This window comes from Coenobita brevimanus, chromosome 68 (genome assembly GCF_032717465.1).
Source record: "Coenobita brevimanus isolate Jiangsu-jjx chromosome 68, ASM3271746v2, whole genome shotgun sequence".
Taxonomy (NCBI): domain Eukaryota; kingdom Metazoa; phylum Arthropoda; class Malacostraca; order Decapoda; family Coenobitidae; genus Coenobita; species Coenobita brevimanus.
The window spans coordinates 32217923-32234629 of NC_137021.1; the positions used below are offsets into that span (position 1 = coordinate 32217923).

Genomic DNA, 16707 nt, shown 5'->3' on the forward strand with positions numbered 1-16707 from the left:
TTTAATGGACGTAAATGTGAAAACATGATATCTCCAACTGATATTCGGATGGAAGCCTCTCTCATCACAGAAATTATCTATTTATCTATCTATGTATTGCCAAACACCTTCATCCCGTAAGAGGTGGCCACAAACAAATCTCCTCCATGTCGCCCTGACCTCTGCCATTTTGCTCCCCGCCCCTCATTTCACCCCCCCTCGTATTTACCTTCTTGCTTTACTGTCCTTACCTTCAGCTTGTAGAATTAGATATCATAGTGATAGTCTTGTCTGTAACAAGCAGCCTTGAAAGGACCATTAGGTCTGTTGCTGTCTGCTTTCCTTTGTAGTCGTTTATACATTTCCACTCCATTTCACCACCCTCCCCCAATTTACCCCCTCTCTCTCAAAGACCTCTCCACTCAATACTTCCCTCATATTCCTTTCCACTCCATCCCTCCACCCCATCCTCTGCCTCCCTCTCCCTCTTCCTCCCTCCACCTCACATACACTCTCCTCGTTAGTCTCTCGTTATCCATCCTCTCCACATGGCCAAACCACCTCAATGCATTTCTCGTAACGCTTTCTATCACATCCACGTCCACATCACAATGCTCCATCACTTCCTCATTTGTCAGTCTGTCTCTCCACCACAGAAACCCAATATGAAATCCCTATTATTACGGTATGGAATTTATAACAAGCCTTGCTGCCATTTCACGGTAAACGTTATTACAGTGCTTTCTTATCTGACTTATCATTTCATAGTATACCACTATGGCAGAGACAAGAGAAAACTATCAAGGGAAAACTATCAAGGGTGCTTGTAGAAAAAAAAAAAAAAAAGAGAGAAAAAGAGCGGTCCCAGAACAGTGAAAAGAAATGTTCCTTGTACTGCCCTCTTTAACACAGACGCAGTGTACTTGTGAAAATTGGGAGTATCTTAATCTTTGATGCTGCATCTCACACCTCAATACACAGAAAATATCCACGCATCGTCCTATTTTAGCATCTCGATCCAATATGCTTCCCACTTACGAGGCATGTTAAACCGTTTGTGCAACCAATAATTCTACTGAACTTCAGCTTCGTGTCGCTCGCCTCTCAGAGACCTAACTGTGGAGAGATTGTCAAAGTTACTATAGGTAAATTGTCCTTCCTGTTCTTACATATACTATATCTTTCCACAACCATTTCAAGAATATCTTCAGGGATTATTGCTGAATGCATTTTTCCTGGTGAGATATAATCTGTGACTTATATATGTATCAATCAGTTCTTTGCTGCGGAAATGAGGAACTTAGGTTCACTTGCTCTAAGAGGTATTATATGATCCATAAACCCTAACCACACCTCAGATGTAAACACTTATTTGGCCATATATGGTTCTAGTGCCTAATCCCATTACAGCATGCAGTATCCCAGTTGAGGGCTGGTCAGTGATGTATTAAGATTGTAAATTATATCTGATGTTTTGTGGTGAAGATCGACTGAAATAAAAACTTGCATCCTGTCTGGTATATCACTCAGTGCTGTACACTTCTTAGCCACTGAGTAACATCTATACATGTAACAATCAGGGTGCTACATGGCGCTTATACATGCAAGTGTCTTCCCGCCACCATCTGAGCTGGCTGCCACGTCATCTCGGCACCAAAGGGTAGGGAGGGAGTCCCTCTATAGCACACAGGCGAGAGTCAGTCTGTCCCGTGCAGTGTTGCCAGATGGTGCAGAGGAAATTTCAGGAGAAAATTGCCAAAAAATTCAGTAGACACACACCGGTATATATATGCACCATATTGGTACTTAACATATATATTTTTGGAATCAATTTAATGAAATTAAGGCAGTGCCAACTGCAGTGCCGAATTTCTGACTGACTAGGAAAAGCAGGGCTGCCAAATACTGTTATGTCAAGGCACTATATTTACAAATAAAAAGCAATAGAAAAGCGTTGGATTCGATATTGGCAGAATTACTAACTAGTTAACCTTACAAAATAAATCAACAAAATATTTTGAGCCTTTAGGCCATTATATTAGGTCTTGTGGATGTGAGTTCCTCATTGTCTGCAACTCATCCCCGAGCGTTCAGTCTCGTCGCCTTCCTGTACACACCAACGTGTTTAATACGAACGGGTGGCAGTCGGCAGTGGCACACGTACAGAAAACGTCACAACACCGGCCATCCAGTCCTCCCTCACCCCTCCTCTGGGCCTCCCTCCCTCTCTCTCTCTCTCTCTCTCTCTCTCTCTCTCTCTCTCTCTCTCTCATATTTAGCTTTTATGGATTTTGAACTGCCGGGAAGCATAATTTCTGTAGATTTTCTGGAGAACCTTTCAAAATTCAGTAGATTAGAGCAATAATTTGGTATTTCTTGAGATCCATTCAGAATATTTCAAGCACTGGTCCCGTGCTTTTGCCAGGTGTACAACAGTGTCTTCAGGTTCCTATTTGTCTGATTCCACCATTGCCGCCTGTAGCCAATTGCATCATCCACCCCTGCCAAGCCTCTATTCAAGGATACTAGAAAAGGGCTCAGTGATAGTGCCATTAGGCATGGCTTGGATGCAACGGTGTCTAGTTTATTTAGTAGTGGAGAAGTTATCACTTTGAAGGCAAAGCCACAGTCGGTGCCGCAGGCAGACACATGAACAAATCCTGCTCTCACAGAAAATTAATTCTCCTCCTCACGTCATTACTCATCAACGACCTACAGACCTGGGGATACTTTCATTCACAAGAGGATATGGTCTTTATGCTGTTTTCCTAAGTTCCATACTTTGCGAAATATTAAGGTTTGAGAACAGGCAATTTCCGGGAAATTACATGTAGTGAGGTGACGACTGCGTTAAAAATAGCCAGGTGTTTGGGGGTTATAAGTGTTCCAGATCATTACTGGAACTAGTTCTCGTTAGACACTCGTACTTTGTCTTGAAATATTTCAAAGGGCATACAAAAATATCGACATCAGTTTTTCCTGCCATTCATTTCCCACCACTTACTTTTCACCTCCCTATATCTGTTTCACCTGGATTCAGATCTCCTTGGTTATTGTTCGACCGTCCATTTTCGTATAAGCTGCAAATCTACCAATCTCAGATATCAGCTGTTTTGTAGTTATCAGGAAAATCAGTAACAGTAAATCATTTATTACCTCATTTGAGGTTTAGGAGGCAGAAGCTAGGCTACCATCACTCACCACATTGAAGGCTTGATGAAAAGCCAAATTCCCTTGATTGCGTTACCTGATCAATGAACGTTCAGTCACCTCTTGTAAGTCGAACCTATGCCAGGCGGTCACCCTGACTGGGACTCTCCTAACCACTACACCATGAGAGCACTCCATTCCACTTCATCCCAGTGGTCTAGTAGTGAAAATGCTCCAAGCAAGTGGCGACCCTGCATAGCTTTCATTCCCAGCAAGTGACTGGAGGTTGCTTGTCATGTAATGCCAGCAGTGAAGACAGGCTGGTCATTTACTCTTAACATTAATACAGAAGTCTTGCCTCGGGCCTCTATACTCATAGGGGGTAATGCAGTATGAGACTGCCTTTTACTAAGTCATATAATAATGGATGCCTGCAGTTGCTTTGCCAGCCATCATTCAGTTAACCTCTGGAATCCGGTGACATTTTTTTCAAGATCGATCATGTTATCCCTAAACGATTTTGTTCAGTTTACGGGAAATCTTTTGCACTTCTTCACTGACGAGCAGTTTGCTATTATTTGCAAGAGTCATGTACACTCTCAGCTGGAATATTGCCCAGCCTTGTGGAATGGATGTGGAGAAGTTGCATGAAAACAACTAGGCAAAATTCAAAACAAAGCTCTTAGAATGATTAATAACCTTACTATTACAAATGAATTACTAAACCTCCCCTACAAGTAAGAAGGAATGTTGTCTCCCTTGTATTATTTTACAGATACTTGTATTGCGAATGCTCAGACGAAGTTGCATCCATTGTGCCACATCTTCAGGCCTTCCCCAACGCAATATGAGCACTCTTGACTTGACTGACACTGCCATATTGCAGAACTTCTGCCTGTCAGAATTCTTTTATGTATTTCCCGAACTGCAACTTTTTGGAACTCGCTTCCCTAGAGTAGTTTCCCCCCAAACTTTAACCTATGGCTGTTCAAGTCCAACCAACGGCTGTACATGTCAAGTGCAGATTTTTTTATGAAAGGAGGACTTCTGTAATCTGGTGTATAGATTTCTTTTTTTTTAATCGTTTACTTTTCCTTCCTCTGTTCTGTTATTGTAAAAAAAAAAAATGAGGGTTTGGTGTACTCATACGTAACTCAGTTTCAAGTACAGATTCTTCGTAAGTTATATATAATCATCTGGACCTAATAAGAATAGATTTTAAAGGTACATTCAACAGTAGGTGAATCGGCTGAAAGGTGGCTTGTAGTCCTACTGAACCCAGGTTCAAATCCCGCTGGGGCAGGGAACAGTTTAAGGATATGAATTTCGTTAAAGCAGACTTGACTGATCGACCAGAAGACTCACCGACATGTCGTAAAGATACCCCCGTTACTACCAGTACACCGGTCCTGTATGAAACAGCCTTAGCATGTATTCAATATGGACGGTGGGTGTTAGCGCCGAAGTGGTATCATGTGGAGATGTATGGTATGTAGGAGGACTGCTGGGCCTTGGAAGCAGGCTGTGAAGCCTATGCCCAGAGTTGGACACACACAAAAAATCTGTTGTCTATCCCCGTCTGGGCGATTGAAGTCTAATTATTCCAATTACTTAAAAATTAATTTGCTAATGTTCCACAAGACCCATCGATACGTAACAAGAAAACGTCCCTGCCAATACCATCCAACCAGTCGTGAATGAGAGACACTAAGCATGTATTCAGTGTGAACGGCAGAATCAGTGACTAGGTAATAATAAATACGAAGACGTCTAACACGAAGGAGGACTGCTTGGCTCGGAGACCTGAATAAAGTCATTGCCCAGAACCTGACATAAACACACACACACACACACACACATTCTCTCTCTCTCTCTCTCTCTCTCTCTCTCTCTCTCTCTCTATCACACACACACACACACACACACACACACACACACGTTTCCCACCTGAGTCTTCCACAGGTACACCGTCTTGTGCCCTGGCTTCATGGGGTTGTCGTTGAGGTCCCCAACGAGGACAGTTACAGGGTGCGAGGCTGCCTGTCCACCCGCATCAGTGACCACCACCTCAAGTGTGAGGCGAGAGCGCTGCTCCCTGTCCAGTGGCCCCAACGTCCACACCTCGGCACCACCACGACCACTGTCCCTTTCTGGTGAAGGTAGTTTAAAACTGACAGTCTAGGTATATTGAAGGGATAGATAGGCATAAAGTTTTAGATGGACAGATTGATTGATGCACAAAACTACTGACAGGCAGACGGACAGATTTGGAGGTTGAGAGTTGTCTCTGCCCCAGTATCTACACTTCAGTTCCACCAAGGTCACTGTCCTTCTCTGGTGCCTGTCATGTAAATTATATTGGCAGATTAAAGTATACACTGGCATATAGTTTTTGGTGGACAGATTGATATATACACAGAGCTTTTGACAAAGGTAGAGATTAAGAGTGATATACAGTAAAATATATGTATACTGTATAATCGACAGTGTACAGTAAAATCGACAAATGAAATGGATTGATTGCTAGACAGTTTTAGGTGGATGGACTATTAGATACAAACAGCTAGTGGCGGATAAATAGACAGATGAAGAGCCTGAGTTAAAGCAACAGATCGTCACTCTCTGGTGGCGGTATATAGAATCGGTAGATGAAATGGGTAGACTTGTAGATAGCTTTAGGTTGATAGGTTAAAACAGATTGGTAGATAGTTTTACACTGACTGATTGAACACGAATAGATTGGTCGACATTTTTAGACTGACAGACTGAGAATGGGTAGATTGGTAGATAGTTCTAGACTGGCAGGCTGATAATGGATAGATTGGTAGATAGTTTCAGACACTGATTGACAACGGGTAGATTGGTAGCTTTTTTTCTTTTAATAACAGAACAGAGGAAGGAAAAACAAATGAATTAAAAAAAAATCCATGCACCAGATTACTGGTGTCCTCTGTTCATAAAGTATATGTTAGACTTGAACAGCAGTAGGTTGAAGTTCGGAGGGAAACAACTCTGGGGAAGCGAGTTCCAGAGAGATGCAGTTCGGTGAATGAAAGAATTCTGATAGGTAGAAGTTCTACAGTATGGCTGAGTGACATTCCAGTCATGAGCACTACCACCTGCCCGTGTAGCACGATGGAAGACATGGAGAGGTGGCACAATGGACGCAACTTCGTCTGAGCTTTTGCTATAGAAATATCTGTAAAATAACGCAAGGGACGCAACATTCCTTCTTACTTGTAGGGGAGGTAGTTTATTAGCAATAGCAGGGTTATTAATAATTCTAACAGCTTTGTTCTGAATTTTGTCTACTTGTTTTAATGCAACCTCTCCACATCCCCTCCACAAGGGTGAGCAGTATTCAAGCTGAGAGCACATATGACTTATAAATTATAACTAACTGCTCGTCAGTGAAGAAGTTACGGACTCTGTACAATAATCCAAGTTTCTTTGAGGTGGTTTTAGCAAGTGATCTGACATGAGAGGTCCAGCTGAGGGCATTGTTAAGTGAGACGCCGAGAATTTCAATACTTGTGAAAATGGGAATATTTGTAGCATTGAAGGTAATATACGATTCTGGTAATACCTGTCTATTAGTAAATTGTATATATTTAGTTTTACTAGCATTAAATGAGACAAGGTTATTTTGTCCCCATTCACTGATTGTGGATAAGTCTTGATTTAATGAGATGGCTGTACTGAGTTGAGAGTTAGAGATATCAGCCTTTGTAAATGGATGTCTGAGTGTGAATGAACTATGAAGTGCTGAATCATCTGCATATGAATGGATGGGATTGTGGGTGACAGATAAGAGATCATTAATATGAACGAGGAACAGGGTTGGTGCCAGAACTGATCCTTGCAGCATGCTGGCGTTAATTGAGTGGAAAGTGGAATGTACATCATCTACTTTTACTCATATTTTTCTGTTGCTGAGATATGAGGAAATCAAAGGAACAAAAGAGTTTAGTCAATAGCAAGGGAGTTTGGACAACAGGGAATGGTGCCACACTCTGTCGAAAGCTTTTGAAATATCCAGGGCTACTGCATGAGTCTCCGCGTAGGTCAAGTGATTGGTGGATGGTATGAGTCAGGAGATTGAGTATGTCAATGGTGGATCTTTCTTGGCAAAAACCACATTGTCTATCACTAATTAAGTTGTTGGATTCAAGATGTTTAACTATGTGCTTATTAATTACAGTTTCAAAAACCTTACCAAGAGAAGATGTGACAGCTATTGGTCTGTAATCAGAGGGGTCCGAGGAACTTCCTTTATTTGGAACTGGGTGGATATTGGCTTCTTTCCATAAATCAGGGAATGAAGAAGTACGTATGCATAGTCTGAATAATTTTGCAAGAACAGAGGCAAGTTCTGGGGAACACTTTTTCAAATCAATTGGCGGAATTCCATCTGGGCCTGGAGCTTTGTTAGTAGGTAAATTGTCTAGGATGGATTTCATGTACCTTGTCTGTATTTTAAGTGGAACAATGTCGGGGGAGTCAAGTTCTAGTGCTGGGACATTCTGGCTGGCTTCCTCTAAGGTAGAATTTCTGGCAAATGTACTGGCAAAGATAGCTGCTTTCCCACGCAGGTCATTTGTAATGTCGCCATCTGGAGATTTTAGTGGAGGAATGGATGATGACTTGTTAAAGTTATTATTGAAAGAATTGAGAGTTGACCAGAATATTCTATTGTCATTAGGGTTGTTAAGTAGTTTTGATGCTTGGTTTTGAAGAAAGTTTGATTTAGCAAGATTTATTACAATTTTTGCATGGTTTCTAGCAATTTTAAATTGAGAGAGTGATTCAGATGTTTTTTATTTTAAGTAATAGTTATATGCTGATGGCTTTTGGACTGTTGCTCTGGCACGGTTGCTATCAAACCATTTTGGAGAGTTCGATCTTTTAGTGAATTGTTGACTTGGTATGAATAAATCCATACCAGCTAGTATTAAGTCACAAATGTGGGACTGGGTAGAATTGACATCACCAGAGAAGAAAGACTATCTATCTATCTATCTATAGCCCGACGCCCTAATCCCGCAAAGGGTGGCCACAGACAAAACGCCTCCAAGTCACTCTGTCACCCACCATTTGACTCCCCTCCCCCCAACTCACCCCCCCTCCCTCATATACCTCTCAGCTCCATCCCTCCACCTCATCCTCGGTCTACCCCTCCCTCTCCCTCCCTCCACCTCACCTACATACACCCTCTTAGTCAGTCTTTCATTCTCCATTCTCTCCACATGTCCAAACCACCTCAGTGTATTTCTCCTAATCTTTTCAACTACATCCACATCTACCCCACACGTTCCTTCACTTCTTCATTCGTCAACCTGTCCCTCCACGTCACTCCACATGCTCCTCTCAAGTAACTCATTTCCACTGCTCTCACTCTTGACTTGTTCCCCTCTTGCAATGCCCACGCCTCGCTTCCATACGTCAGGGTAGGGATCACAATACCATCATGCAGTGACTTCTTAACTTCCATACTCACCTCCCTATTTCTCATCACTGCTTTCAGTGTACCAACAACCTTTCTTCCCTGCTGTACCCTTTCACGTACTTCATCCCCCAAAGTTCCATCCTTACTCATCACACTACCCAAGTACTTGAATGCACTCACATTCTCCATATCCTCTCCATCCAACCTCACTGCACACTCTGTGACTTCATTCCTCTCAAACACCATAACTTTACTTTTGTTTATATTAACTTTCAGCTTCCTCCTCCTACACACTGTCCCAAATTCATTCACCAAACCTTGCAACTCCCATTCATCTTCACTCAACAATACTGTATCATCAGCAAACAGCAACACCGGAAGCTTCCAAATCTCACCCTCATTCATTAGGGCCACCCCCACATCCACTGCCCTACCTTGCACCTCCTTTACAACCCCATCCATATATATATTAAACAGCCATGGAGACATTACACACCCCTGTGTGCCATGGAATATTACCAAGATAATTTCTAAATTCATCCCAGTTTGCCCTATCAAAGTGCCATCGGGTCACCCCGACAGGTTCAGAATGAGGAGGTTTGGGGGGTCTAACTAATGAGGCTTTGATGAGATTATGGTCAGAGGATCCAAGTGGAGACAATACCTCTATCCTGTACTGATCTGGGTTATTTGTCAGGAACAGATCCAAAAGATGGGCATTATGGTCAGGATTATCTGGTATTCTGGTTGGTTGCTTTACCAGTCGTGTGAGATTAAACGATTCTGCAAACAGCTCGCACTCTAGACCAGCATCATCAGTCCTGGCAGAATGCACTAACCATTCAACATTATGTATGTTAAAATCACCCAAAATGGTAATTTCGGTGTTAAGGGCAAGATTAAAGTTACTCAACTGTGTGGAAATGGAATCAAACACACTGGGTTCAGAAGAACCACTGGGGGAGCAGTAGACTACACAGATATATTTGGTAATATTTTGACAGTTTAGTTCATACAACGAGTAATCAAAACTGCGTGAAGTGAAGTTTAAAATGGTGTCAACTGCATATTGGGATTTGATATAACAACAGGTGCCACCCTTAATATGGAAGTTTGTGAGGAGATGGTAACCAGGAAAACAATATAGGGATATTGGGTGAGATTTGTGGTTCTGTGAGGAATAGGGCCAGAGGAGATATGGACTGTAGGAAAAAATGGACTGAATTAAAGTTGGTATTAAGCCCACGGATGTTAGTGAAAAATAAGGCGGCATTTTCACTTCGTTGACGAGCATGGCCTGAAATCGCACTAGTCGCTGCTGGCACAGTCGCTTGATGGCGACCGGGAGGACCCTGTGCCGCCAGCCCTACTCTGCCGGTGGTGGCAGTCCGAGGTACCACCTCTTTTGAAAGTAAAATTATAGCAACCATTGCTAAGAGAGTGGAATAGAAGGTGTGATATCGTATGTGCATGTAGTGTCGTGTAGACAGTTAAAGGTAGAGCTATTAAGAGAGTATGCTGGCCTACTCTCTGTGTAAATGAAAGCACTGAAAATGTTCAGCAAAGAGGGATGGTCAGGATCAAGTCCTAAGGGCTGGTGAAACCGGAGCTCCAGCTCTCCCTATCACCAGCTTGCCATCCACCTCGGGAGTACTGCCCCGGATATATTGAAAACGATTTGATTGCTATGACAGTTTTATATTGATAGAATGAAAACGGACAGACTGGTATTTTTTTTTTAGACTGATAGGCTGAAATTAGATAGACTGGTACACTTTGAGAAACAGTAATTGATAACTAAGCGTTCATACCTGAGCACCACCATGACCACTGTCCCTTTTCAGTGACGATAGTAAGCAGTAGACAGGTAGCTTAAATGAATAGACCAGTAAATAGTTTTAGGCAGATAGACTGATAGATGCACAAGTGCATTAACAGACTGATTGAGAAAGATGCACAGGTTGAGAAAGAATATTAGATCCCCCAGCGTCTACATCTCAGCACCTCCACAGCCACTATTCCTCTCTGGAGACGGTAGTGTAAGAAAGACGGGTAGATTAAAAGGTTATAGTGACATATAAATTTAGACTGACAGTTTGATAGATGCACAGGGCTAGTGATAGACAGAAGGCTGGCGACTGAGTGATAGATCCACTGGCGTTCACACCCTATCACCACCACGCCCATTTCCCCTCTCTGGTGATAAGTTTTTACGAGTACATTGATGTATAATTAGACCAAGAGAGACAGATGAATAGTCTTAGGCTGATACATACGGACAATGCCTTGTAGAAGGTTAGTTCAATGAATACTTTTGGGAAATAAAATATCCTTTCAGTAAACCAATTAATGTGGTTTAGTTTTTCTATGTGTTTTGATTCTTGATGCCTTTTGACAGTTTTGTATAACTTAGGCAGGATATCTCATACTACAGGGGCCAATGAATGCTGTACCGAAAACTTCTGGTTGGAGATATCACCAGTTATGAATAAATGAATAAAAGAGTCTAAAGGAAGCAAGAATAAAATAATTAGGAAAAACACCAACACGCGCAAGTGGTTAAATCTAATAAAAAAAATATACTTCAGCCTATATTTTACATGAGAATTAGGGTAATGATGGTGATGATGATGATGATCACATCTTTATAAACATAAACAAGGAAGCTTCAGTATTACTGTCAGCTTCTGACAATCATTTTCTGGCACTGTTAAGTTAGATAAGTTATTTGAGGTTTGTGTCGTTAAATCAGGCATGTTACGTGAGGATTGTTTCGTTAAGGTAGGTTGGCAAGGTAAGGTCAGTTATAAAAAGAAAAAGAAACACGAAAATAATACTCAATGTCTGAAACTTCCAAATTTACATCCACTTCCACAGTCATATTTGGCGAGCACAAGAAACATTAACGCAAAAGTTATTAGATCGGTTTTTCTAGAAACCACAGTGAGCTACCTGTAATACTTCCTCAACGAAGCTTACCATGTTGATGATTATTTTCTTTTATGTGCAGGCAAAGCAATTACATGAGCATCATTTACAGTCATCCATCTGATGATTTGCAAGCATGACATTCGAAATTCGTGGTCGCTATGGTGTGAAAACCGTCATTATAAAACTATTCGTTTCCTAAACCTTTCTCTACATTTCATTTATTACTGTAATTTTATCATTTCATTTTTTTTTTTTTTAAATAGGGTAGCTCCTAAAATTTCGTGAGACTAAATAATTGAATTCTGTCTAAGCTGACATATTGTACAAGGAGTTGTGATTTCAGATCGATTTCGTTTAATATTTTTCTTTCCAGTCTATAACTCTGAGCTCGCTCCGACTCTCACGTTCCGGCCTTTAGTAAGGATAACCTTACCTTCCAGTTGGTGTTGTTGCGGCCCCAGGCTCATCTGAAACATGAACCTGGTGGACTGAAGTCTGAAGTTGCCTGCATCTGCAGTGTACCATCCTCCCTTGAGGGATTGGTGGGTAGCTGAGGGATACTGTAGCGTTGTCAACAGACGTTGCTGCCAAACGGCGACAAATAGCCATTTAAAATCGCGGCATGTACTTCAAAAGTAGCCCAAGCATATTACCCCACACTGACCTTAGATTTACACCGGAATATATCTATGGCATCTGTAGATCCCCTTAGGCATATATAGACCCATGGATCCTTTATGGTATCAGTATTATTAAAAGTCCAAACTAAGTAAGAATGATGTATTAATATGAAAAAGTTACAACTTTTTAAGATAGGGAAGTTACTTCAGTTTATCAAAATATAAAGTGATTCATGTTTGAATGAAAGTTATGAACAAAAGCTTCGATACAGCCAAAATATGGCAACGTTTCCACATTTACTTTGTATAGCCTCCAAAGTGTGTCAGACAATTAATATCTGATAAACTTCGCCACACCAAACACATGTATGACAGGAAGGGCCCATGTTTGCTAAACAAATAATCACAAAAATAAATTTTCGACACCACAGCTTGACTTTCCTAAAGTAGCCCCAAATAAGGCAGGTAGATAACGGTATGCATTTCAGATATAGCCAAATTAGGCGAGTAAAGCCCTGTGTTGGCAACACTGCTTATATGACTGAGCAGTAGACCCGCCTGATTATATCAGTCCATTGCGCCGACCTGTCCTCTTGCAGCAGTAGGGTCGCCTGGTCATATTGGTGTCATCACATGAAACCGTCCCTTTCCAGCATCCTTTATTATTATATGACAACGGCACATACTAACACAGGCACAAACAGGTGTGACACCACACTTGTGTGGAGAGAGGATGGTAGTACGGGTTGGAATGAACAATAACCATTGTGAAATCGGCTCATATACCTGTTTCACCAGCCTATCTCCGTTGTCAGGTTTTACCAACGTCCCTGTCACTAGAAAGAAGATTGGTGGACTGCAAGAGAAGGGCATGTTCAGTCTGCAGTCCAAAGTGTTCACGTTCAAATGAGCCTAGGGCAACAGCAACCGGTTGTACACATCTCATTTTTCGATCACTGTTAGCAACAAAGGCCGTATTTTAGGTGGCATGGAAAACCTCATAGCACATCTTCCATAGCGATTACTTTATTTTGTGTATAACACCTTGACATTACATTTATAATATGGACACTGACAGCATCTATATCATACTAGGGAATACTAATGTCTTAAGTGCAAAATAAATGGCTAGCAGAGAGATGTACAAAACCTCCCAAATCACTTACACTACAGTATGGCCCAATTACTCACCAGGCAGGTATCTGAGAGTGAGATAGCGGGTGACCTGAGGTGGGTTCGACGGTGCCATGGCGAAGGTGAAGGGTGGGCCGTGACCCAGCTGCCAGAGGTCATCATCAGTGGCAGTGAGGTGGCCCAGCAGGGCAGCAGGCGCCCCCTCCATTACACGCAGGGTGGTGGGCGGCAGCAGGCGAGGGGGACAGTCGTTGACGTCCACCACGGTGATAGTTAGGGTGGCGGTGGAGGACAGAGGGGGAACTCCTTCATCCGTGGCGATGATTCGAGCCACACCCACCTCCCCACCGGGTGCCTCACGGTCCAGTGTCCTCCATAGACGCACCCCACCATCCCCCTCCACCCTCAGCGCACCCCATCCACCCTCCACCCGGTACCACACGCCTTGCTGGCCCATCTGTGGCACACAGGGAAACATTTTCATTTTTTTCATGCATGTGTATAATCGTATTTCAGTTCTACTAACAGCAAATTGGGACGTAGTAACGCTTTTGTTTGCTGAGAAGACTGCAGTTCCATTGACCACCATGATTTCATAATTATTGTGGAAAAAGGGTAAACATTTTTGTTCAGGTTAAGAGTAACTACTGAGCTTTAGAAAGTTATTTTTAAAGTAATATTATAGGCACTAGACGGCAGGAGATGTGTTTTATCCAAAGTGATATTGTGAGATGTGTGATTTAACCATTAGATAATTTCGCATGTATTAGGGAAATGTGTCCATGATGAACAAGTAGGAGAAAATTGTTTATCCCATTCCTTGAAAAGCAGTGTCATGATAGGGGAATGTACAAAAAAAATAATAATAATAATTAAATAAACAGTGGCTGACTATACTGAGCACACTCCATTTTGAAACAACTCTGACTCATGCGTAAGTACAGCAAAATCGCACGGCGACTGATTGGACGGTGGAGTATTACCTTCAGCTGGTGAGGGATTGGGCTGATACACAGAGACAAAAGTTAGCCTAATACTAGAATGCGTCTGCATCACATTTAGGGGATGTCTGTTGTCTTCTTCCTTACTGCATCATATAACAAAGAATCATATATGGACTGATTTAAATACAACACCTCAATCAGCTTAGGTTTATTAGCCAGCAGAGGAAAGCGAGAAGTGGAAAAGATGAAATGTTAGATGAATTTTCGACCATGACTGTGCTCCGATCGTGTCCTTCTTGAAAAAACCCCCTGCCTGGGGGAAGGTTTTTTTTTTTCAAGAATACTCCCCCAGTATCCCTGCTTGTCGTAAAAGGCGACTAAAAGGGTTGGCGGAGGGTTAGTGCCCCTCCCCGGAAAACAACTAACTAAAAAGACAAACAATAAGCCTCGGACAAGGACTGACCAAAAGATGACGACCAAGGACCGGACAAAGGACATGGTAATCGGAACGTGGAATGTAAAGGGAGCGAATGATGAGGTGAAGGAGAGAGAGATTGTCCAGGTGCTTGAGGGTGCGAAAGTTGATGTATGCGGAATAACTGATACGAAATGAAGAGGTGAGAGTGTGAGAGAATGGGAGTATGGATGGGGTATATGTGCAGGAGTAGGTGAGCATGAGAGGGCAAAAGAAGGAGTATGTATAGTTGTGAGTAAAAGATGGAAGAAGAGCATAAGAGAGTATGGATCAGTTGGGTCAAGGATTGTGTGGGTAAGATTGAAAGTTGGAATACAAATGTGGGCGATTGTGTGTGTGTATGTGCCAATGCAAGATTGTGCAAGCAGAATGAGAGAAGAGTTCTGGACAAATGTGGAAGCGTGCATGGAAAAGTTTGGAAGGAATAAGAGAGTGTTTTTGATCGGTGATATGAATGGTAAAGTAGAGAATGTGAAGGTAGATGGAATAGTTGGTGAGTGGGGTGTGTCTGCTGAGATAGATGAGAATGACAGTGCGTTAGTGGACATTTGTGTTGGGAGGGGGTTGGTGATAGCCAATACCCTCTTCAGGCACAAAATGATCCACAGGTATACATGGCGAGTGATGAGAAGGGTGGGTGGTGAACTGAAAGAAAGGAAGGCAATGATTGATTATGTGTGTGTGGATGAAAGGATGCGAAAATGTATAATAGATGCAAGAGCTTATAGAGGTTGGGGGACTGGCCTTTCTGACCACTTCTTGGTGATGGCCAGAATCAAGGTCCAAATAGGATGGAGAAATAGAAGAAGGGAAGGACGGGAAGAAGGAGTATTTGTAAGGAGAGTGGGATGGTTACAAGAGGATGAGAAAAAGGCAGAGTATAAGAGAGAAGTGGAGGAACGATTGGGTAAATATGAATTGGAGCAGATGGGGGACGTGGAAGGTGTGTGCAGGATATTTACAGAACAAATATGTGCAGCATGTGATGTGGTGTGTGGGATGAAGAGAAGACCGAGGGGGGTGCAAGGAACAGCGTGGTGGAATGAAGAGGTGAGACAGGCTGTGGCACAAAAGAAGAAAGCATACAATGAATGGATGAGAAATAGGGGCGTGGAAGAAGTTGAGAGGCGGAAGAGAGAGTTATATGTAGAAAGAAAGAGAGAGGTGAAAAGATTAGTAAGAAAGAGTAAGAAGAGAGTGGATGAGAAATTTGGAAAGAACTTGAGTGTAAAGTGGAGGGACTGTAAGAAAATGTTCTGGAAAGAGGTGAAAAGAGTAAGACAGGGTGGAAGTGAAGTTAGCAGGGGAGTGAAAGATAAAAATGGTAGATTATTAGTGGAGAAGGGAGAAAAAGTGAGCATATGGAGAGAACACTTTAAGGAATTGTTGAACATACCAGATGGAAATAATGCGAGTATAAGTGGCTGGGGAATGGCTGGGAGAAGGAGGGAGGTGAGAAGACAGGAAGAAATCAGTAGGACAGAAGTTGTGGAAGCAATGAAGAAAGTTAAATTGGGGAAAGCCCCAGGAATTGATGGAGTGTGTGGTGAAATGCTGAAGTATGAGGGAGAGTTAGTAGTAGAATGGATGTGGAAGATATGCAGATGGGCCTGGGAGGAAGGTAGAGTCACAGATGATTGGAAGTCAGGTATAATTGTTCCCGTATACAAAGGAAAGGGGGAAAAAGAACTCTGTGGTAATCATAGGGGCATTTGTCTTCTTAGTGTAATAGGAAAAGTGTATGGTAGGATACTTATTGACAGAGTTAGAGAAAGAACAGAGAAATTAGTTGGAGAAGAACAGGGAGGCTTTAGGAAGGGAAGAGGTTGTGTAGATCAGATATTCATTCTTAGATCTTTAGTGGAAAAGTTTCTAGAGAAGGGAAAGAAATTGAATGCGGCTTTCATGAATTTGGAGAAAGCATATGACAGGGTGGGTAGACAAGGATTGTAGAATGTATTAAGAATATATGGAGTAGATGGGAAGTTGTTGAATGCTGTGAAGAGTATGTATGATGGTGCTAAGGCT

General features: G+C 42.2%; 1 protein-coding gene across 1 annotated transcript in view; it reads right to left on the minus strand.

Moving 5' to 3' along the window:
- Positions 1-16707, minus strand: part of LOC145405880 (putative neural-cadherin 2) — a 167812-nt gene that overhangs the window by 70616 nt on the left and 80489 nt on the right. The window contains exons 6-7 of the mRNA XM_080277137.1: positions 13318-13717; positions 5077-5279 (exon numbers count right to left, since the gene is read on the minus strand). Of these exons, the coding sequence (XP_080133263.1) occupies positions 5077-5279; positions 13318-13717 (603 nt within the window). The remainder of the gene's footprint in view (positions 1-5076; positions 5280-13317; positions 13718-16707) is intronic.